Source organism: Gadus chalcogrammus, chromosome 12 (genome assembly GCF_026213295.1).
Source record: "Gadus chalcogrammus isolate NIFS_2021 chromosome 12, NIFS_Gcha_1.0, whole genome shotgun sequence".
NCBI classification, from domain to species: domain Eukaryota; kingdom Metazoa; phylum Chordata; class Actinopteri; order Gadiformes; family Gadidae; genus Gadus; species Gadus chalcogrammus.
This window is the reverse complement of record NC_079423.1, coordinates 7,295,795-7,315,489: the sequence shown is the minus strand read 5'-3', so window position 1 is coordinate 7,315,489 and position 19,695 is coordinate 7,295,795. Positions and strand designations below refer to the sequence as shown.

At 43.8% G+C, this 19,695-nt stretch overlaps 1 protein-coding gene and 21 non-coding genes across 22 annotated transcripts; all 22 read right to left on the bottom strand.

Annotated features, from left to right (window-relative positions):
• Nucleotides 1-1,381: 1,381 nt before the first annotated feature.
• Nucleotides 1,382-4,424, bottom strand: LOC130393455 (uncharacterized). The gene is made up of 9 exons (XM_056604134.1): nt 4,200-4,424; nt 3,812-4,034; nt 2,992-3,290; nt 2,745-2,835; nt 2,403-2,519; nt 2,245-2,320; nt 1,918-2,169; nt 1,496-1,617; nt 1,382-1,408 (listed from the first exon to the last, which is right to left on the bottom strand). Exons 3-9 carry the CDS (start codon nt 3,243-3,245, stop codon nt 1,382-1,384), a joined length of 939 nt encoding a protein of 312 aa, XP_056460109.1. The 5' UTR covers nt 3,246-3,290; nt 3,812-4,034; nt 4,200-4,424.
• Nucleotides 4,425-6,076: 1,652 nt separating this feature from the next.
• Nucleotides 6,077-6,195, bottom strand: LOC130396676 (5S ribosomal RNA). The gene has a single exon (XR_008899300.1). It is a non-coding gene; the product is annotated as a 5S ribosomal RNA (ribosomal RNA).
• A 529-nt stretch (nt 6,196-6,724) lies between these two features.
• LOC130396675 (5S ribosomal RNA) lies at nt 6,725-6,843 on the bottom strand. Its single transcript, XR_008899299.1, has one exon. It is a non-coding gene; the product is annotated as a 5S ribosomal RNA (ribosomal RNA).
• A 528-nt stretch (nt 6,844-7,371) lies between these two features.
• LOC130396674 (5S ribosomal RNA) lies at nt 7,372-7,490 on the bottom strand. Its single transcript, XR_008899298.1, has one exon. It is a non-coding gene; the product is annotated as a 5S ribosomal RNA (ribosomal RNA).
• A 529-nt stretch (nt 7,491-8,019) lies between these two features.
• Nucleotides 8,020-8,138, bottom strand: LOC130396673 (5S ribosomal RNA). Its single transcript, XR_008899297.1, has one exon. It is a non-coding gene; the product is annotated as a 5S ribosomal RNA (ribosomal RNA).
• Nucleotides 8,139-8,662: 524 nt separating this feature from the next.
• Nucleotides 8,663-8,781, bottom strand: LOC130396672 (5S ribosomal RNA). Its single transcript, XR_008899296.1, has one exon. It is a non-coding gene; the product is annotated as a 5S ribosomal RNA (ribosomal RNA).
• A 519-nt stretch (nt 8,782-9,300) lies between these two features.
• On the bottom strand, nt 9,301-9,419 carry LOC130399551 (5S ribosomal RNA). The gene has a single exon (XR_008902059.1). It is a non-coding gene; the product is annotated as a 5S ribosomal RNA (ribosomal RNA).
• A 519-nt stretch (nt 9,420-9,938) lies between these two features.
• LOC130396670 (5S ribosomal RNA) lies at nt 9,939-10,057 on the bottom strand. The gene has a single exon (XR_008899294.1). It is a non-coding gene; the product is annotated as a 5S ribosomal RNA (ribosomal RNA).
• Nucleotides 10,058-10,586: 529 nt separating this feature from the next.
• Nucleotides 10,587-10,705, bottom strand: LOC130396669 (5S ribosomal RNA). Its single transcript, XR_008899293.1, has one exon. It is a non-coding gene; the product is annotated as a 5S ribosomal RNA (ribosomal RNA).
• A 519-nt stretch (nt 10,706-11,224) lies between these two features.
• Nucleotides 11,225-11,343, bottom strand: LOC130396668 (5S ribosomal RNA). Its single transcript, XR_008899292.1, has one exon. It is a non-coding gene; the product is annotated as a 5S ribosomal RNA (ribosomal RNA).
• A 519-nt stretch (nt 11,344-11,862) lies between these two features.
• On the bottom strand, nt 11,863-11,981 carry LOC130396667 (5S ribosomal RNA). Its single transcript, XR_008899291.1, has one exon. It is a non-coding gene; the product is annotated as a 5S ribosomal RNA (ribosomal RNA).
• A 529-nt stretch (nt 11,982-12,510) lies between these two features.
• Nucleotides 12,511-12,629, bottom strand: LOC130396666 (5S ribosomal RNA). Its single transcript, XR_008899290.1, has one exon. It is a non-coding gene; the product is annotated as a 5S ribosomal RNA (ribosomal RNA).
• Nucleotides 12,630-13,148: 519 nt separating this feature from the next.
• Nucleotides 13,149-13,267, bottom strand: LOC130396665 (5S ribosomal RNA). Its single transcript, XR_008899289.1, has one exon. It is a non-coding gene; the product is annotated as a 5S ribosomal RNA (ribosomal RNA).
• A 529-nt stretch (nt 13,268-13,796) lies between these two features.
• On the bottom strand, nt 13,797-13,915 carry LOC130396664 (5S ribosomal RNA). The gene has a single exon (XR_008899288.1). It is a non-coding gene; the product is annotated as a 5S ribosomal RNA (ribosomal RNA).
• Nucleotides 13,916-14,434: 519 nt separating this feature from the next.
• On the bottom strand, nt 14,435-14,553 carry LOC130396663 (5S ribosomal RNA). The gene has a single exon (XR_008899287.1). It is a non-coding gene; the product is annotated as a 5S ribosomal RNA (ribosomal RNA).
• A 528-nt stretch (nt 14,554-15,081) lies between these two features.
• LOC130394286 (5S ribosomal RNA) lies at nt 15,082-15,199 on the bottom strand. Its single transcript, XR_008897459.1, has one exon. It is a non-coding gene; the product is annotated as a 5S ribosomal RNA (ribosomal RNA).
• Nucleotides 15,200-15,848: 649 nt separating this feature from the next.
• On the bottom strand, nt 15,849-15,968 carry LOC130394791 (5S ribosomal RNA). The gene has a single exon (XR_008897915.1). It is a non-coding gene; the product is annotated as a 5S ribosomal RNA (ribosomal RNA).
• A 519-nt stretch (nt 15,969-16,487) lies between these two features.
• Nucleotides 16,488-16,606, bottom strand: LOC130396662 (5S ribosomal RNA). Its single transcript, XR_008899286.1, has one exon. It is a non-coding gene; the product is annotated as a 5S ribosomal RNA (ribosomal RNA).
• Nucleotides 16,607-17,125: 519 nt separating this feature from the next.
• LOC130396661 (5S ribosomal RNA) lies at nt 17,126-17,244 on the bottom strand. The gene has a single exon (XR_008899285.1). It is a non-coding gene; the product is annotated as a 5S ribosomal RNA (ribosomal RNA).
• Nucleotides 17,245-17,773: 529 nt separating this feature from the next.
• Nucleotides 17,774-17,892, bottom strand: LOC130396658 (5S ribosomal RNA). The gene has a single exon (XR_008899283.1). It is a non-coding gene; the product is annotated as a 5S ribosomal RNA (ribosomal RNA).
• A 529-nt stretch (nt 17,893-18,421) lies between these two features.
• Nucleotides 18,422-18,540, bottom strand: LOC130396657 (5S ribosomal RNA). Its single transcript, XR_008899282.1, has one exon. It is a non-coding gene; the product is annotated as a 5S ribosomal RNA (ribosomal RNA).
• Nucleotides 18,541-19,069: 529 nt separating this feature from the next.
• Nucleotides 19,070-19,188, bottom strand: LOC130396656 (5S ribosomal RNA). Its single transcript, XR_008899281.1, has one exon. It is a non-coding gene; the product is annotated as a 5S ribosomal RNA (ribosomal RNA).
• Between the last annotated feature and the right edge of the window lie 507 nt (nt 19,189-19,695).

Here is a 19,695-nt window from a genome sequence, read left to right as displayed (position 1 = left end):
ATGCTGCCTGAATCCGTTTGTGCTAAAAAAAATAGCATACACCCACTTCAGGCAGGATCATGGTCCCCTTCAAGCCAGCACGCACGAGTATGTTCATGGTTTATGTTTACTTTACAAATCTTTTTACACTGAGTCATTTGAACCAAGTTATAGGTGACAGGAGATTTGTTGCATACACAATAAACATGCATAAGAAACAGGCTTAAAATGACGTTTCCAACCAACTTACAGAGTTTTAAACGTAAGAATCTTTCCTACTTATCCCTAGGCAATACCGGTACACTGCGTACAGGCAAGCTATACGCTGGGCTTATGGCGTTTTAGGGAGGAGTATAAGGAAGCCTCTACCCTCTTGTGTGGTTTCAACCATCAGACAGCAATTCCAGAATGATGACCAGACCTATCAGGGCTTTCAATGGCCTTGTTTGGATGAAAATGAATAAAAATAAGTTACGCTTATTCTGTTGTGATCATTCAATTGCCCTTAAAATGTTATAAAGTACACAGAACACATGCATTTTGGATAAAAAAAAGTTGATTGGCATTGCTTGTAATGGTTACTGAACAAAGACACAGGTTGGAATTAAATCTATATAAAAAAATGGTTAGGCACAAAACATACAAGGAACACTGATGGATGGCTAGACCCGCAATGTTTAATTCTAATTCTAATAAATTCTGCAATAGTGTAGTCATACCCGAGGGTCAGTTGATGGTTCTCTTTTTCTCTCACACACACACACACACACACACTATTTCATGCATGCATACATGCAGTGATACATGCAAAAGCACATCAAGCAGACACGCAGTGAGCCCAGACAACACCGCACACAGAGGTTGACAAGGCACAGGTAAAATGATTACCAAATTATTTTGAATTATATACAAAGAAATTTCATGCAAATAATAACAACTAAATCATTGGACTTGTCCGTGGAAAAAAATAATAATGTGAAATTAGGTTTTCTTGAAGCGTGACTGCCGGGCTAGGTAGAGGCTGATGGCCTCCTCCTTAGGAATCTGTTCGAAGGATTTGGCGATGGGGGCGGGTGCATCGGAGGACAAATTGGCGCCAACCTCTCGAAGAACCGCGGGTGAATTGTCGTAGCTCTCCCGAAGGGCCTTCATTAATGATGTTGCATAACCTGCAGACATAATAATAATATAATAATAATAATATTACTTTATAAAGATCATTGTCACTGATCACTCGTGCGCCATCTCAAAATATGATAGAACTGCCTGACACTGCTTACCGTATGAGGCTGCCTCTTTGATGGGACGCACCACATGGGCACCTTTTCTGAAGCGCGGATACCGCACGCAGTACTTCTCCGTCCCGTCACTTCTCCGTGCTGTCTCACGATTGGCATTGTGATTATAATGCAGCGCCGCTAAGAGAAGCCTACAAAATAACACATTTGAGAAAACCTTTGAAACTTGGTGTATGACAAAATACTACAATAGGCACGTTAATAGGTACTATTATTACTAAGATGAGGGAGTGGTAAGCCTCAAGGGAGAAGGTCTGGTGCTGTGGAGACAGCTGACGAACATCTTTCAGCAAGGCAGCCCTCATCATTATGTTCTCCAACTTGACTGCTGCCAATGAGCCTGAAAAGACCAAGACAGGTAGGCAGGGAGGCAGACAGACAGACACACAGACAGACGGAAAACGTACAAATAGACAGGAAGATGGATACAGACAGAATTCCTTTTTGAAATGGAAACACATGAAATTGTCCTGCATATGAATTATAGCAAACATAAACAGTAAACAGAATGTTATGAGATTGCCAGGGAATGAAAAAATAATTTCATCACGAAGGTCACATGTCAAAGCATCCAGACAATTACTCAAAGACAGCAACTAAAACAAAACTATGTAGAGCGTGCATAATACCAGTACTGTACCTGGGTCCAGCCACTCTTTGTTGCGCTGATCTTCGTCTAGAGGGCCATGGGCACAACTGGAGAAGGCAGGGGTGTCATGGTCATGGATGTCCTGGATGTGGTTCACTAAACTTCTCCATTTGGCCTCCATGACCGCTGGGTTGCCATCTGGGGTTGAGGCTGCAGTCCAATAGAGGTGATTCACTATAGCTGGCCTCCACAACTGTAGTTGGTCACACTCTTTGGATGCTGCATCCAATGCCTTCCCCAGACCTGTTTTAGAACAAATGGTATTAATTGATATGCACTAACAAAAACTGCTTCAAGGTTCCAACAATGGATACATACTTTTTGCAATGTGCCACACGTCAAAATAATGCTGTGTCCCTTCAGGGATCAGCTCCTCTCTCACCCATTTGGCAACCTAAGGAGAAAAAAACCACAAACATCCAGCTTCAGTGCAATTCAGATATTTACCTTCTATACTGCATTTTTATTGTAAATACCTGGCGATGTCGGTCCGTGATCAGCGTTGCCAAATGCAGGTCGTTTCCCCTCAGCAGGCCAACACTGCGCTTGAGCCCTTCAAGCTCACACCATGAGCTGTTGGGGACCTCTGAGCTCTGCAACATGACATAACAGTGTAAGTGTAGAATGCAGGTGGTGTTGAAGGAGGCGTTAATGAACCGAAGCGTTGCTGGTCCAGGCATTATGATACACTACTCTAGTTAGGCAATACACAATAAAGCTCTATGCATGGTTGTACTAGTGGAAAGATGTTATATTAAGATACAATCCTTTTACCAAATTGCAGAGTTCATTTCTTTGTCTAATAACATCAGGTTTACCTGAACAAGCTGAACATCCACCACCTTGTTCACTCTGTCCTCTATCAGAGAGTATGACCCATACTTTGCGCAGTGCCCAGGAGAATCTGACCTGGAATTAATTACAATTTATGTTTCAAGTTTTTAAAACCATGGTCTGTAAAGACAATCCACCATGTCAACTGCAAATGCCAACTAAAGCCACCCTACATGATAACAAATAACAAAATCAAAACGTGGAACTGGTCTAGCTCTCACACTGGTTTACCTGCAGTCCCCAGCAAGAACTAGCCCGCCATCCATTGCCCGTAGGTCACTAAAATTCTTGGCTTGATCATTCTGCCAGGCCTGAACGATTACTGGGATGATGTAGCGGCGCTGATGGCGAAAGAAACTGCTCGCACTGATGCACTGCAGGCCAAACAGGGTCAACATTCTTAGTGTCTGTGTGGCCAAACATCCAGTAAAATGAATGGCCCCACTTAACAGGAGGTTGCAGGTTGGCATGTTCCTGTGGAGCATTGGCTGGTTTTGCCAGAAACGGTGGTAGCCACATGATGCACAGACCTAGATATGTAAGAAAATAAAATAAAACATTGTAATCAACAGTATATCAGGATTCAATATAGAGTAAGTACTGTACATTACTGGTCAAAGGTTTCATATTTTCAATGAAACACACATGACCAATACAGTATAACACTCAAATATGATGGCATCACAAACCAGCAGACTTAAGCCAGCCTGGTACATACATTGTAAATTAACTGGCAAGACAGTCAGAGCTATCAGATTTTAATTAGATATTCAGATTTTCTAATCAGATGGCCACGTAAACAAAACTGCATAAACAAAACTGTACCTGATTGATCTTAACAAAAGTTCCTTCCTGCTGCACGATGCTCCTATCCGACCTCTCACAACAGGCCGGACAGATGGCAAAAAGGCCCATCAGCTCCTCTTGGCAAACAATGAATTTGTCAAAGCAACTACAACAACAAAAAATGAGGGGGAGGGGGGCGGTGTCATTCAAACTAACAAAGCATTGAGCATTCAATATGGTCTATGTTGGTTTTAGATTATCTCACTTGTGGTGGGGGTCACACGTGTAAGGTGGCTCCTCATCAAACAATTCCTCCTCATCCATCGGCTCTTCGGGCACCCACGACAAGTCACTGATGACAGTGGCATTATCATCATCATCGTCGTCAACTGTCTGTTCAGGACTAGCGAGGGGAGTGGAGGTTTGTGGGCTGATTGAAGTCTGTGTGCCCACGCTAACCATCTTGGGCTTCAGGTTAACCTGCACAGCTGTGGCAGAGGCAGTAAACATACCCAAACATATGACAATCATGGCAAATCTAAGCGGCTATGTTTTGGTGTAGGCTATGTATTCATTTCATCAATGTGTATGGAAATGTCCTACTTGCAATGTTTTAGACATAATATCTACCCCTTAAAATACCAAAGATTTACCGTGAGACCATCGGGGGGGCTTCAAATAACATTGTGTCCCAGCGTCAGAAGTGGAGGAGGGCAAGGGCTGATCCCCAGCATCGACACTCTCCACAGTGTCTACACTGTGCACGGTCTCCTGCTGTGAGGCGTCTGTCAACATCTTGCGAAAACAAATATAAAAAAGTATATTAGTATAAAGTATAGTATATATAAGTATATAAAAAAGAAATGCAAGGGTGTAGTGGTGAAATAAGAGGTAGGTAAACTGAATACTTAGATCAGTGATTCGCAACCAATGGTAGTACATTTACTGTATTGGGAGGTAGCTAAACTCTGAAGTGAGAAGTGGATAAACTCTGTTTCTCAAATTTCAGAGGTGGGTAAACTGCGTTTACTTGCGTTTAGCGTCCATTACAGCCCTGACGACACGGTCACGGTCAAATACAGTATATGTGAAAGAGAACCGTAGCAGTCTAGCACTAACACAAAACGCAAACACACTGTTGTGAAAGCCGCTCGATGATGACGATCACTGATCAAAACACTAGCCATGAAGCTTTCATGACGATATGGACATTTACTTCAGGGCAATTTTGTTTTGGCTCATATTCGTTTATCAAGAAATATGCTCTTCTAATGTCAGACTGATCATGCTTGTAGAGGAGCCTGTGTCAAAGGGAACACGGTATGCAAAATACACAGAGCTAGCTAACGCGCAGCTTGTAATTAGCAGCTATAGCATGATGCTTACCGTGGCAATCTCTCGCTTGCGGCAGACGGTGTCTCTCGACCTCGGGACAGGGCAGGCAGAGTGGTTTGCATGCACAGACGGCACGGCGGTAGGAATTAACTTCGCCGTCCTCTTACTCTTTAAACCAAGTGAGACCATCTTGGCATCCCCTGGGTGGTAATCCTCCTCCTTGAAATGCGCGCTGCATATTCTGGAGTACGCGGTAACAGAGCTAGCTGAAAAATCTGCCCGCCTAACCTTGACAAATTGCACCCAGCTTCGGAGAATCCCTTTGTCCTTGGGGAAGCAATGTACCCTATGTCCACTTTTGCTGGAGTTGTTGCACCCGCCACAAATACAGTAGAAAACCATGTTATCTACTTATATATCTACTCTCTCTCTCTATCTATATATATGTTATGCTATGCTATGCTATGCTATCCCTCACTATCTATCTATGTTATGTTATGTTATGCTATGCTATCCCTCACTATCTATCGATGTTATGCTATTCTATCTATCTATCGATGTTATGCTATTCTATCTATCGATCTATCTATCTATCGATCTATCTATCTATATCTAGGCTATCTCTATTTATGTATTTACTTATATAATCTGACACTGTCACTCTCTCACTAGCGGCTTCGGCTGTCGTCCAAAAGCGCGGAGTACCTTATGTGACGTCATGCAATGCATTGTGGGAGAAATAAGAATCATCGCTAACCTGTGGCTAATAACCACTAATATATCACCTACTTTTCCTAATATTTATATTTTGTGATACCCTACAACATCAAATACAATGGATAATTGTTTAAATGTTTATTACCAACTAGAAAATTGCCAGAATAGAAGAAAATAGAAACCTGCACCATGCCCTTTAACGGTTAAAGTGTCAGAGAATGGGTGGTGATTTTTTGACGTCCTCCAATGATCTGAAGTGAGCGTGCGTGTTTGTGTTGGTGAAAGTTTAAGAAATGTACAACTGTCGGTTCAGCTCTCTGGTGCTCCCTGCTGGCAGTATCACTATACTGTTTCACAAAAACAGTTTTGAGAGACGTTGTCAGTTTTTGTATGTTGCTTAAATCCTCCAAAGCGGTTGGCAGTAAACATCAGGTCACGGTACGCCACGGAGTCAATGAGCTCGAGTTGAAAAAGAAAAAGCTTACAGCACCTGGTATTCCCAGGCGGTCTCCCATCCAAGTACTAACCAGGCCCGACCCTGCTTAGCTTCCGAGATCAGACGAGATCGGGCGTGTTCAGGGTGGTATGGCCGTAAGCAATTAGTGCAGGCGCAAAACCAGGTTTTATACAGTAGCACATAAGGAGTGAGAAAGCTGCTGAGGCTCGACGTTACACTTTTACAAAAACAATCATTAGTTAGATATAAACGGCAGTAATTGATTCAGTAGGACTCCTTATCCATGTAAACGATCATTGTGACATCTGAATTCATTAATTATCTGAAATACACTGCGTGTGCGTGTGATGTTAAATGTTTGAACCAAGGTTAACGGTTAAAGTGTCAGAGAATGGGTGGTGATTTTTTGACGTCCTCCCATGATCTGAAGTGAGCGTGCGTGTTTGTGTTGGTGAAAGTTTAAGAAATGTACAACTGTCGGTTCAGCTCTCTGGTGCTCCCTGCTGGCAGTATCACTATACTGTCCTCATGTTTCACAAAAATAGTTTTGAGAGACGTTGTCAGTTTTTGTATGTTGCTTAAATCCTCCAAAGCGGTTGGCAGTAAACATCAGGTCACGGTACGCCACGGTAGGCCACGGAGTCAATGAGCTCGAGTTGAAAAAGAAAAAGCTTACAGCACCTGGTATTCCCAGGCGGTCTCCCATCCAAGTACTAACCAGGCCCGACCCTGCTTAGCTTCCGAGATCAGACGAGATCGGGCGTGTTCAGGGTGGTATGGCCGTAAGCAATTAGTGCAGGCGCAAAACCAGGTTTTATACAGTAGCACATAAGGAGTGAGAAAGCTGCTGAGGCTCGACGTTACACTTTACAAAAACAATCATTAGTTAGATATAAACGGCAGTAATTGATTCAGTAGGACTCCTTATCCATGTAAACGATCATTGTGACATCTGAATTCATTAATTATCTGAAATACACTGCGTGTGCGTGTGATGTTAAATGTTTGAACCAAGGTTAACGGTTAAAGTGTCAGAGAATGGGTGGTGATTTTTTGACGTCCTCCCATGATCTGAAGTGAGCGTGCGTGTTTGTGTTGGTGAAAGTTTAAGAAATGTACAACTGTCGGTTCAGCTCTCTGGTGCTCCCTGCTGGCAGTATCACTATACTGTCCTCATGTTTCACAAAAATAGTTTTGAGAGACGTTGTCAGTTTTTGTATGTTGCTTAAATCCTCCAAAGCGGTTGGCAGTAAACATCAGGTCACGGTACGCCACGGTAGGCCACGGAGGCAATGAGCTCGAGTTGAAAAAGAAAAAGCTTACAGCACCTGGTATTCCCAGGCGGTCTCCCATCCAAGTACTAACCAGGCCCGACCCTGCTTAGCTTCCGAGATCAGACGAGATCGGGCGTGTTCAGGGTGGTATGGCCGTAAGCAATTAGTGCAGGCGCAAAACCAGGTTTTATACAGTAGCACATAAGGAGTGAGAAAGCTGCTGAGGCTCGACGTTACACTCTTACAAAAACAATCATTAGTTAGATATAAACGGCAGTAATTGATTCAGTAGGACTCCTTATCCATGTAAACGATCATTGTGACATCTGAATTCATTAATTATCTGAAATACACTGCGTGTGCGTGTGATGTTAAATGTTTGAACCAAGGTTAACGGTTAAAGTGTCAGAGAATGGGTGGTGATTTTTTGACGTCCTCCCATGATCTGAAGTGAGCGTGCGTGTTTGTGTTGGTGAAAGTTTAAGAAATGTACAACTGTCGTTTCAGCTCTCTGGTGCTCCCTGCTGGCAGTATCACTATACTGTCCTCATGTTTCACAAAAATAGTTTTGAGAGACGTTGTCAGTTTTTGTATGTTGCTTAAATCCTCCAAAGCGGTTGGCAGTAAACATCAGGTCACGGTACGCCACGGTAGGCCACGGAGGCAATGAGCTCGAGTTGAAAAAGAAAAAGCTTACAGCACCTGGTATTCCCAGGCGGTCTCCCATCCAAGTACTAACCAGGCCCGACCCTGCTTAGCTTCCGAGATCAGACGAGATCGGGCGTGTTCAGGGTGGTATGGCCGTAAGCAATTAGTGCAGGCGCAAAACCAGGTTTTATACAGTAGCACATAAGGAGTGAGAAAGCTGCTGAGGCTCGACGTTACACTTTTACAAAAACAATCATTAGTTAGATATAAACGGCAGTAATTGATTCAGTAGGACTCCTTATCCATGTAAACGATCATTGTGACATCTGAATTCATTAATTATCTGAAATACACTGCGTGTGCGTGTGATGTTAAATGTTTGAACCAAGGTTAACGGTTAAAGTGTCAGAGAATGGGTGGTGATTTTTTGACGTCCTCCCATGATCTGAAGTGAGCGTGCGTGTTTGTGTTGGTGAAAGTTTAAGAAATGTACAACTGTCGGTTCAGCTCTCTGGTGCTCCCTGCTGGCAGTATCACTATACTGTCCTCATGTTTCACAAAAATAGTTTTGAGAGACGTTGTCAGTTTTGTATGTTGCTTAAATCCTCCAAAGCGGTTGGCAGTAAACATCAGGTCACGGTACAGTAGGCCACGGAGGCAATGAGCTCGAGTTGAAAAAGGAAAAAGCTTACAGCACCTGGTATTCCCAGGCGGTCTCCCATCCAAGTACTAACCAGGCCCGACCCTGCTTAGCTTCCGAGATCAGACGAGATCGGGCGTGTTCAGGGTGGTATGGCCGTAAGCAATTAGTGCAGGCGCAAAACCAGGTTTTATACAGTAGCACATAAGGAGTGAGAAAGCTGCTGAGGCTCGACGTTACACTTTTACAAAAACAATCATTAGTTAGATATAAACGGCAGTAATTGATTCAGTAGGACTCCTTATCCATGTAAACGATCATTGTGACATCTGAATTCATTAATTATCTGAAATACACTGCGTGTGCGTGTGATGTTAAATGTTTGAACCAAGGTTAACGGTTAAAGTGTCAGAGAATGGGTGGTGATTTTTTGACGTCCTCCCATGATCTGAAGTGAGCGTGCGTGTTTGTGTTGGTGAAAGTTTAAGAAATGTACAACTGTCGGTTCAGCTCTCTGGTGCTCCCTGCTGGCAGTATCACTATACTGTCCTCATGTTTCACAAAAATAGTTTTGAGAGACGTTGTCAGTTTTTGTATGTTGCTTAAATCCTCCAAAGCGGTTGGCAGTAAACATCAGGTCACGGTACGCCACGGAGTCAATGAGCTCGAGTTGAAAAAGAAAATGCTTACAGCACCTGGTATTCCCAGGCGGTCTCCCATCCAAGTACTAACCAGGCCCGACCCTGCTTAGCTTCCGAGATCAGACGAGATCGGGCGTGTTCAGGGTGGTATGGCCGTAAGCAATTAGTGCAGGCGCAAAACCAGGTTTTATACAGTAGCACATAAGGAGTGAGAAAGCTGCTGAGGCTCGACGTTACACTTTTACAAAAACAATCATTAGTTAGATATAAACGGCAGTAATTGATTCAGTAGGACTCCTTATCCATGTAAACGATCATTGTGACATCTGAATTCATTAATTATCTGAAATACACTGCGTGTGCGTGTGATGTTAAATGTTTGAACCAAGGTTAACGGTTAAAGTGTCAGAGAATGGGTGGTGATTTTTTGACGTCCTCCCATGATCTGAAGTGAGCGTGCGTGTTTGTGTTGGTGAAAGTTTAAGAAATGTACAACTGTCGGTTCAGCTCTCTGGTGCTCCCTGCTGGCAGTATCACTATACTGTCCTCATGTTTCACAAAAACAGTTTTGAGAGACGTTGTCAGTTTTTGTATGTTGCTTAAATCCTCCAAAGCGGTTGGCAGTAAACATCAGGTCACGGTACGCCACGGAGTCAATGAGCTCGAGTTGAAAAAGAAAAAGCTTACAGCACCTGGTATTCCCAGGCGGTCTCCCATCCAAGTACTAACCAGGCCCGACCCTGCTTAGCTTCCGAGATCAGACGAGATCGGGCGTGTTCAGGGTGGTATGGCCGTAAGCAATTAGTGCAGGCGCAAAACCAGGTTTTATACAGTAGCACATAAGGAGTGAGAAAGCTGCTGAGGCTCGACGTTACACTTTTACAAAAACAATCATTAGTTAGATATAAACGGCAGTAATTGATTCAGTAGGACTCCTTATCCATGTAAACGATCATTGTGACATCTGAATTCATTAATTATCTGAAATACACTGCGTGTGCGTGTGATGTTAAATGTTTGAACCAAGGTTAACGGTTAAAGTGTCAGAGAATGGGTGGTGATTTTTTGACGTCCTCCCATGATCTGAAGTGAGCGTGCGTGTTTGTGTTGGTGAAAGTTTAAGAAATGTACAACTGTCGGTTCAGCTCTCTGGTGCTCCCTGCTGGCAGTATCACTATACTGTCCTCATGTTTCACAAAAATAGTTTTGAGAGACGTTGTCAGTTTTTGTATGTTGCTTAAATCCTCCAAAGCGGTTGGCAGTAAACATCAGGTCACGGTACGCCACGGTAGGCCACGGAGGCAATGAGCTCGAGTTGAAAAAGAAAAAGCTTACAGCACCTGGTATTCCCAGGCGGTCTCCCATCCAAGTACTAACCAGGCCCGACCCTGCTTAGCTTCCGAGATCAGACGAGATCGGGCGTGTTCAGGGTGGTATGGCCGTAAGCAATTAGTGCAGGCGCAAAACCAGGTTTTATACAGTAGCACATAAGGAGTGAGAAAGCTGCTGAGGCTCGACGTTACACTTTTACAAAAACAATCATTAGTTAGATATAAACGGCAGTAATTGATTCAGTAGGACTCCTTATCCATGTAAACGATCATTGTGACATCTGAATTCATTAATTATCTGAAATACACTGCGTGTGCGTGTGATGTTAAATGTTTGAACCAAGGTTAACGGTTAAAGTGTCAGAGAATGGGTGGTGATTTTTTGACGTCCTCCCATGATCTGAAGTGAGCGTGCGTGTTTGTGTTGGTGAAAGTTTAAGAAATGTACAACTGTCGGTTCAGCTCTCTGGTGCTCCCTGCTGGCAGTATCACTATACTGTCCTCATGTTTCACAAAAATAGTTTTGAGAGACGTTGTCAGTTTTTGTATGTTGCTTAAATCCTCCAAAGCGGTTGGCAGTAAACATCAGGTCACGGTACGCCACGGAGTCAATGAGCTCGAGTTGAAAAAGAAAAAGCTTACAGCACCTGGTATTCCCAGGCGGTCTCCCATCCAAGTACTAACCAGGCCCGACCCTGCTTAGCTTCCGAGATCAGACGAGATCGGGCGTGTTCAGGGTGGTATGGCCGTAAGCAATTAGTGCAGGCGCAAAACCAGGTTTTATACAGTAGCACATAAGGAGTGAGAAAGCTGCTGAGGCTCGACGTTACACTTTTACAAAAACAATCATTAGTTAGATATAAACGGCAGTAATTGATTCAGTAGGACTCCTTATCCATGTAAACGATCATTGTGACATCTGAATTCATTAATTATCTGAAATACACTGCGTGTGCGTGTGATGTTAAATGTTTGAACCAAGGTTAACGGTTAAAGTGTCAGAGAATGGGTGGTGATTTTTTGACGTCCTCCCATGATCTGAAGTGAGCGTGCGTGTTTGTGTTGGTGAAAGTTTAAGAAATGTACAACTGTCGGTTCAGCTCTCTGGTGCTCCCTGCTGGCAGTATCACTATACTGTCCTCATGTTTCACAAAAATAGTTTTGAGAGACGTTGTCAGTTTTTGTATGTTGCTTAAATCCTCCAAAGCGGTTGGCAGTAAACATCAGGTCACGGTACGCCACGGAGTCAATGAGCTCGAGTTGAAAAAGAAAAAGCTTACAGCACCTGGTATTCCCAGGCGGTCTCCCATCCAAGTACTAACCAGGCCCGACCCTGCTTAGCTTCCGAGATCAGACGAGATCGGGCGTGTTCAGGGTGGTATGGCCGTAAGCAATTAGTGCAGGCGCAAAACCAGGTTTTATACAGTAGCACATAAGGAGTGAGAAAGCTGCTGAGGCTCGACGTTACACTCTTACAAAAACAATCATTAGTTAGATATAAACGGCAGTAATTGATTCAGTAGGACTCCTTATCCATGTAAACGATCATTGTGACATCTGAATTCATTAATTATCTGAAATACACTGCGTGTGCGTGTGATGTTAAATGTTTGAACCAAGGTTAACGGTTAAAGTGTCAGAGAATGGGTGGTGATTTTTTGACGTCCTCCCATGATCTGAAGTGAGCGTGCGTGTTTGTGTTGGTGAAAGTTTAAGAAATGTACAACTGTCGGTTCAGCTCTCTGGTGCTCCCTGCTGGCAGTATCACTATACTGTCCTCATGTTTCACAAAAATAGTTTTGAGAGACGTTGTCAGTTTTTGTATGTTGCTTAAATCCTCCAAAGCGGTTGGCAGTAAACATCAGGTCACGGTACGCCACGGTAGGCCACGGAGTCAATGAGCTCGAGTTGAAAAAGAAAAAGCTTACAGCACCTGGTATTCCCAGGCGGTCTCCCATCCAAGTACTAACCAGGCCCGACCCTGCTTAGCTTCCGAGATCAGACGAGATCGGGCGTGTTCAGGGTGGTATGGCCGTAAGCAATTAGTGCAGGCGCAAAACCAGGTTTTATACAGTAGCACATAAGGAGTGAGAAAGCTGCTGAGGCTCGACGTTACACTTTTACAAAAACAATCATTAGTTAGATATAAACGGCAGTAATTGATTCAGTAGGACTCCTTATCCATGTAAACGATCATTGTGACATCTGAATTCATTAATTATCTGAAATACACTGCGTGTGCGTGTGATGTTAAATGTTTGAACCAAGGTTAACGGTTAAAGTGTCAGAGAATGGGTGGTGATTTTTTGACGTCCTCCCATGATCTGAAGTGAGCGTGCGTGTTTGTGTTGGTGAAAGTTTAAGAAATGTACAACTGTCGGTTCAGCTCTCTGGTGCTCCCTGCTGGCAGTATCACTATACTGTCCTCATGTTTCACAAAAATAGTTTTGAGAGACGTTGTCAGTTTTTGTATGTTGCTTAAATCCTCCAAAGCGGTTGGCAGTAAACATCAGGTCACGGTACGCCACGGAGTCAATGAGCTCGAGTTGAAAAAGAAAAAGCTTACAGCACCTGGTATTCCCAGGCGGTCTCCCATCCAAGTACTAACCAGGCCCGACCCTGCTTAGCTTCCGAGATCAGACGAGATCGGGCGTGTTCAGGGTGGTATGGCCGTAAGCAATTAGTGCAGGCGCAAAACCAGGTTTTATACAGTAGCACATAAGGAGTGAGAAAGCTGCTGAGGCTCGACGTTACACTCTTACAAAAACAATCATTAGTTAGATATAAACGGCAGTAATTGATTCAGTAGGACTCCTTATCCATGTAAACGATCATTGTGACATCTGAATTCATTAATTATCTGAAATACACTGCGTGTGCGTGTGATGTTAAATGTTTGAACCAAGGTTAACGGTTAAAGTGTCAGAGAATGGGTGGTGATTTTTTGACGTCCTCCCATGATCTGAAGTGAGCGTGCGTGTTTGTGTTGGTGAAAGTTTAAGAAATGTACAACTGTCGGTTCAGCTCTCTGGTGCTCCCTGCTGGCAGTATCACTATACTGTCCTCATGTTTCACAAAAATAGTTTTGAGAGACGTTGTCAGTTTTTGTATGTTGCTTAAATCCTCCAAAGCGGTTGGCAGTAAACATCAGGTCACGGTACGCCACGGTAGGCCACGGAGTCAATGAGCTCGAGTTGAAAAAGAAAAAGCTTACAGCACCTGGTATTCCCAGGCGGTCTCCCATCCAAGTACTAACCAGGCCCGACCCTGCTTAGCTTCCGAGATCAGACGAGATCGGGCGTGTTCAGGGTGGTATGGCCGTAAGCAATTAGTGCAGGCGCAAAACCAGGTTTTATACAGTAGCACATAAGGAGTGAGAAAGCTGCTGAGGCTCGACGTTACACTTTTACAAAAACAATCATTAGTTAGATATAAACGGCAGTAATTGATTCAGTAGGACTCCTTATCCATGTAAACGATCATTGTGACATCTGAATTCATTAATTATCTGAAATACACTGCGTGTGCGTGTGATGTTAAATGTTTGAACCAAGGTTAACGGTTAAAGTGTCAGAGAATGGGTGGTGATTTTTTGACGTCCTCCCATGATCTGAAGTGAGCGTGCGTGTTTGTGTTGGTGAAAGTTTAAGAAATGTACAACTGTCGGTTCAGCTCTCTGGTGCTCCCTGCTGGCAGTATCACTATACTGTCCTCATGTTTCACAAAAATAGTTTTGAGAGACGTTGTCAGTTTTTGTATGTTGCTTAAATCCTCCAAAGCGGTTGGCAGTAAACATCAGGTCACGGTACACCACGGAGTCAATGAGCTCGAGTTGAAAAAGAAAAAGCTTACAGCACCTGGTATTCCCAGGCGGTCTCCCATCCAAGTACTAACCAGGCCCGACCCTGCTTAGCTTCCGAGATCAGACGAGATCGGGCGTGTTCAGGGTGGTATGGCCGTAAGCAATTAGTGCAGGCGCAAAACCAGGTTTTATACAGTAGCACATAAGGAGTGAGAAAGCTGCTGAGGCTCGACGTTACACTTTACAAAAACAATCATTAGTTAGATATAAACGGCAGTAATTGATTCAGTAGGACTCCTTATCCATGTAAACGATCATTGTGACATCTGAATTCATTAATTATCTGAAATACACTGCGTGTGCGTGTGATGTTAAATGTTTGAACCAAGGTTAACGGTTAAAGTGTCAGAGAATGGGTGGTGATTTTTTGACGTCCTCCCATGATCTGAAGTGAGCGTGCGTGTTTGTGTTGGTGAAAGTTTAAGAAATGTACAACTGTCGGTTCAGCTCTCTGGTGCTCCCTGCTGGCAGTATCACTATACTGTCCTCATGTTTCACAAAAATAGTTTTGAGAGACGTTGTCAGTTTTTGTATGTTGCTTAAATCCTCCAAAGCGGTTGGCAGTAAACATCAGGTCACGGTACGCCACGGTAGGCCACGGAGTCAATGAGCTCGAGTTGAAAAAGAAAAAGCTTACAGCACCTGGTATTCCCAGGCGGTCTCCCATCCAAGTACTAACCAGCCCGACCCTGCTTAGCTTCCGAGATCAGACGAGATCGGGCGTGTTCAGGGTGGTATGGCCGTAAGCAATTAGTGCAGGCGCAAAACCAGGTTTTATACAGTAGCACATAAGGAGTGAGAAAGCTGCTGAGGCTCGACGTTACACTTTTACAAAAACAATCATTAGTTAGATATAAACGGCAGTAATTGATTCAGTAGGACTCCTTATCCATGTAAACGATCATTGTGACATCTGAATTCATTAATTATCTGAAATACACTGCGTGTGCGTGTGATGTTAAATGTTTGAACCAAGGTTAACGGTTAAAGTGTCAGAGAATGGGTGGTGATTTTTTGACGTCCTCCCATGATCTGAAGTGAGCGTGCGTGTTTGTGTTGGTGAAAGTTTAAGAAATGTACAACTGTCGGTTCAGCTCTCTGGTGCTCCCTGCTGGCAGTATCACTATACTGTCCTCATGTTTCACAAAAATAGTTTTGAGAGACGTTGTCAGTTTTTGTATGTTGCTTAAATCCTCCAAAGCGGTTGGCAGTAAACATCAGGTCACGGTACGCCACGGAGTCAATGAGCTCGAGTTGAAAAAGAAAAAACGTACAGCACCTGGTATTACCAGGCGGTCACCCATCCAAGTACTAACCAGGCCCGACCCTGCTTAGCTTCTGAGATCAGACGAGATCGGGCGTGTTTTTTTTTTTTCTCTTTTGGTGACACCCGTCACTACTTACAGCAACCTGGGCTTCTGAGGAGGTCTCCCATCCAAGTACTAACCAGGCCCAACCCTGCTTAGCTTCCGAGATCAGACGAGATCGGGCGTGTTCAGGGTGGTATGGCAGTAAGCAATTAGTGCAGGCGCAAAACCAGGTTTTATACAGTAGCACATAAGGAGTGAGAAAGCTGCTGAGGCTCGACGTTACACTCTTACAAAAACAATCATTAGTTAGATATAAACGGCAGTAATTGATTCAGTAGGACTCCTTATCCATGTAAACGATCATTGTGACATCTGAATTCATTAATTATCTGAAATACACTGCGTGTGCGTGTGATGTTAAATGTTTGAACCAAGGTTAACGGTTAAAGTGTCAGAGAATGGGTGGTGATTTTTTGACGTCCTCCCATGATCTGAAGTGAGCGTGCGTGTTTGTGTTGGTGAAAGTTTAAGAAATGTACAACTGTCGGTTCAGCTCTCTGGTGCTCCCTGCTGGCAGTATCACTATACTGTCCTCATGTTTCACAAAAATAGTTTTGAGAGACGTTGTCAGTTTTTGTATGTTGCTTAAATCCTCCAAAGCGGTTGGCAGTAAACATCAGGTCACGGTACGCCACGGAGTCAATGAGCTCGAGTTGAAAAAGAAAAAGCTTACAGCACCTGGTATTCCCAGGCGGTCTCCCATCCAAGTACTAACCAGGCCCGACCCTGCTTAGCTTCCGAGATCAGACGAGATCGGGCGTGTTCAGGGTGGTATGGCCGTAAGCAATTAGTGCAGGCGCAAAACCAGGTTTTATACAGTAGCACATAAGGAGTGAGAAAGCTGCTGAGGCTCGACGTTACACTCTTACAAAAACAATCATTAGTTAGATATAAACGGCAGTAATTGATTCAGTAGGACTCCTTATCCATGTAAACGATCATTGTGACATCTGAATTCATTAATTATCTGAAATACACTGCGTGTGCGTGTGATGTTAAATGTTTGAACCAAGGTTAACGGTTAAAGTGTCAGAGAATGGGTGGTGATTTTTTGACGTCCTCCCATGATCTGAAGTGAGCGTGCGTGTTTGTGTTGGTGAAAGTTTAAGAAATGTACAACTGTCGGTTCAGCTCTCTGGTGCTCCCTGCTGGCAGTATCACTATACTGTCCTCATGTTTCACAAAAATAGTTTTGAGAGACGTTGTCAGTTTTTGTATGTTGCTTAAATCCTCCAAAGCGGTTGGCAGTAAACATCAGGTCACGGTACGCCACGGAGTCAATGAGCTCGAGTTGAAAAAGAAAAAGCTTACAGCACCTGGTATTCCCAGGCGGTCTCCCATCCAAGTACTAACCAGGCCCGACCCTGCTTAGCTTCCGAGATCAGACGAGATCGGGCGTGTTCAGGGTGGTATGGCCGTAAGCAATTAGTGCAGGCGCAAAACCAGGTTTTATACAGTAGCACATAAGGAGTGAGAAAGCTGCTGAGGCTCGACGTTACACTCTTACAAAAACAATCATTAGTTAGATATAAACGGCAGTAATTGATTCAGTAGGACTCCTTATCCATGTAAACGATCATTGTGACATCTGAATTCATTAATTATCTGAAATACACTGCGTGTGCGTGTGATGTTAAATGTTTGAACCAAGGTTAACGGTTAAAGTGTCAGAGAATGGGTGGTGATTTTTTGACGTCCTCCCATGATCTGAAGTGAGCGTGCGTGTTTGTGTTGGTGAAAGTTTAAGAAATGTACAACTGTCGGTTCAGCTCTCTGGTGCTCCCTGCTGGCAGTATCACTATACTGTCCTCATGTTTCACAAAAATAGTTTTGAGAGACGTTGTCAGTTTTTGTATGTTGCTTAAATCCTCCAAAGCGGTTGGCAGTAAACATCAGGTCACGGTACGCCACGGTAGGCCACGGAGGCAATGAGCTCGAGTTGAAAAAGAAAAAGCTTACAGCACCTGGTATTCCCAGGCGGTCTCCCATCCAAGTACTAACCAGGCCCGACCCTGCTTAGCTTCCGAGATCAGACGAGATCGGGCGTGTTCAGGGTGGTATGGCCGTAAGCAATTAGTGCAGGCGCAAAACCAGGTTTTATACAGTAGCACATAAGGAGTGAGAAAGCTGCTGAGGCTCGACGTTACACTTTTACAAAAACAATCATTAGTTAGATATAAACGGCAGTAATTGATTCAGTAGGACTCCTTATCCATGTAAACGATCATTGTGACATCTGAATTCATTAATTATCTGAAATACACTGCGTGTGCGTGTGATGTTAAATGTTTGAACCAAGGTTAACGGTTAAAGTGTCAGAGAATGGGTGGTGATTTTTTGACGTCCTCCCATGATCTGAAGTGAGCGTGCGTGTTTGTGTTGGTGAAAGTTTAAGAAATGTACAACTGTCGGTTCAGCTCTCTGGTGCTCCCTGCTGGCAGTATCACTATACTGTCCTCATGTTTCACAAAAATAGTTTTGAGAGACGTTGTCAGTTTTTGTATGTTGCTTAAATCCTCCAAAGCGGTTGGCAGTAAACATCAGGTCACGGTACGCCACGGTAGGCCACGGAGTCAATGAGCTCGAGTTGAAAAAGAAAAAGCTTACAGCACCTGGTATTCCCAGGCGGTCTCCCATCCAAGTACTAACCAGGCCCGACCCTGCTTAGCTTCCGAGATCAGACGAGATCGGGCGTGTTCAGGGTGGTATGGCCGTAAGCAATTAGTGCAGGCGCAAAACCAGGTTTTATACAGTAGCACATAAGGAGTGAGAAAGCTGCTGAGGCTCGACGTTACACTTTTACAAAAACAATCATTAGTTAGATATAAACGGCAGTAATTGATTCAGTAGGACTCCTTATCCATGTAAACGATCATTGTGACATCTGAATTCATTAATTATCTGAAATACACTGCGTGTGCGTGTGATGTTAAATGTTTGAACCAAGGTTAACGGTTAAAGTGTCAGAGAATGGGTGGTGATTTTTTGACGTCCTCCCATGATCTGAAGTGAGCGTGCGTGTTTGTGTTGGTGAAAGTTTAAGAAATGTACAACTGTCGGTTCAGCTCTCTGGTGCTCCCTGCTGGCAGTATCACTATACTGTCCTCATGTTTCACAAAAATAGTTTTGAGAGACGTTGTCAGTTTTTGTATGTTGCTTAAATCCTCCAAAGCGGTTGGCAGTAAACATCAGGTCACGGTACGCCACGGTAGGCCACGGAGGCAATGAGCTCGAGTTGAAAAAGAAAAAGCTTACAGCACCTGGTATTCCCAGGCGGTCTCCCATCCAAGTACTAACCAGGCCCGACCCTGCTTAGCTTCCGAGATCAGACGAGATCGGGCGTGTTCAGGGTGGTATGGCCGTAAGCAATTAGTGCAGGCGCAAAACCAGGTTTTATACAGTAGCACATAAGGAGTGAGAAAGCTGCTGAGGCTCGACGTTACACTCTTACAAAAACAATCATTAGTTAGATATAAACGGCAGTAATTGATTCAGTAGGACTCCTTATCCATGTAAACGATCATTGTGACATCTGAATTCATTAATTATCTGAAATACACTGCGTGTGCGTGTGATGTTAAATGTTTGAACCAAGGTTAACGGTTAAAGTGTCAGAGAATGGGTGGTGATTTTTTGACGTCCTCCCATGATCTGAAGTGAGCGTGCGTGTTTGTGTTGGTGAAAGTTTAAGAAATGTACAACTGTCGGTTCAGCTCTCTGGTGCTCCCTGCTGGCAGTATCACTATACTGTCCTCATGTTTCACAAAAATAGTTTTGAGAGACGTTGTCAGTTTTTGTATGTTGCTTAAATCCTCCAAAGCGGTTGGCAGTAAACATCAGGTCACGGTACGCCACGGTAGGCCACGGAGGCAAT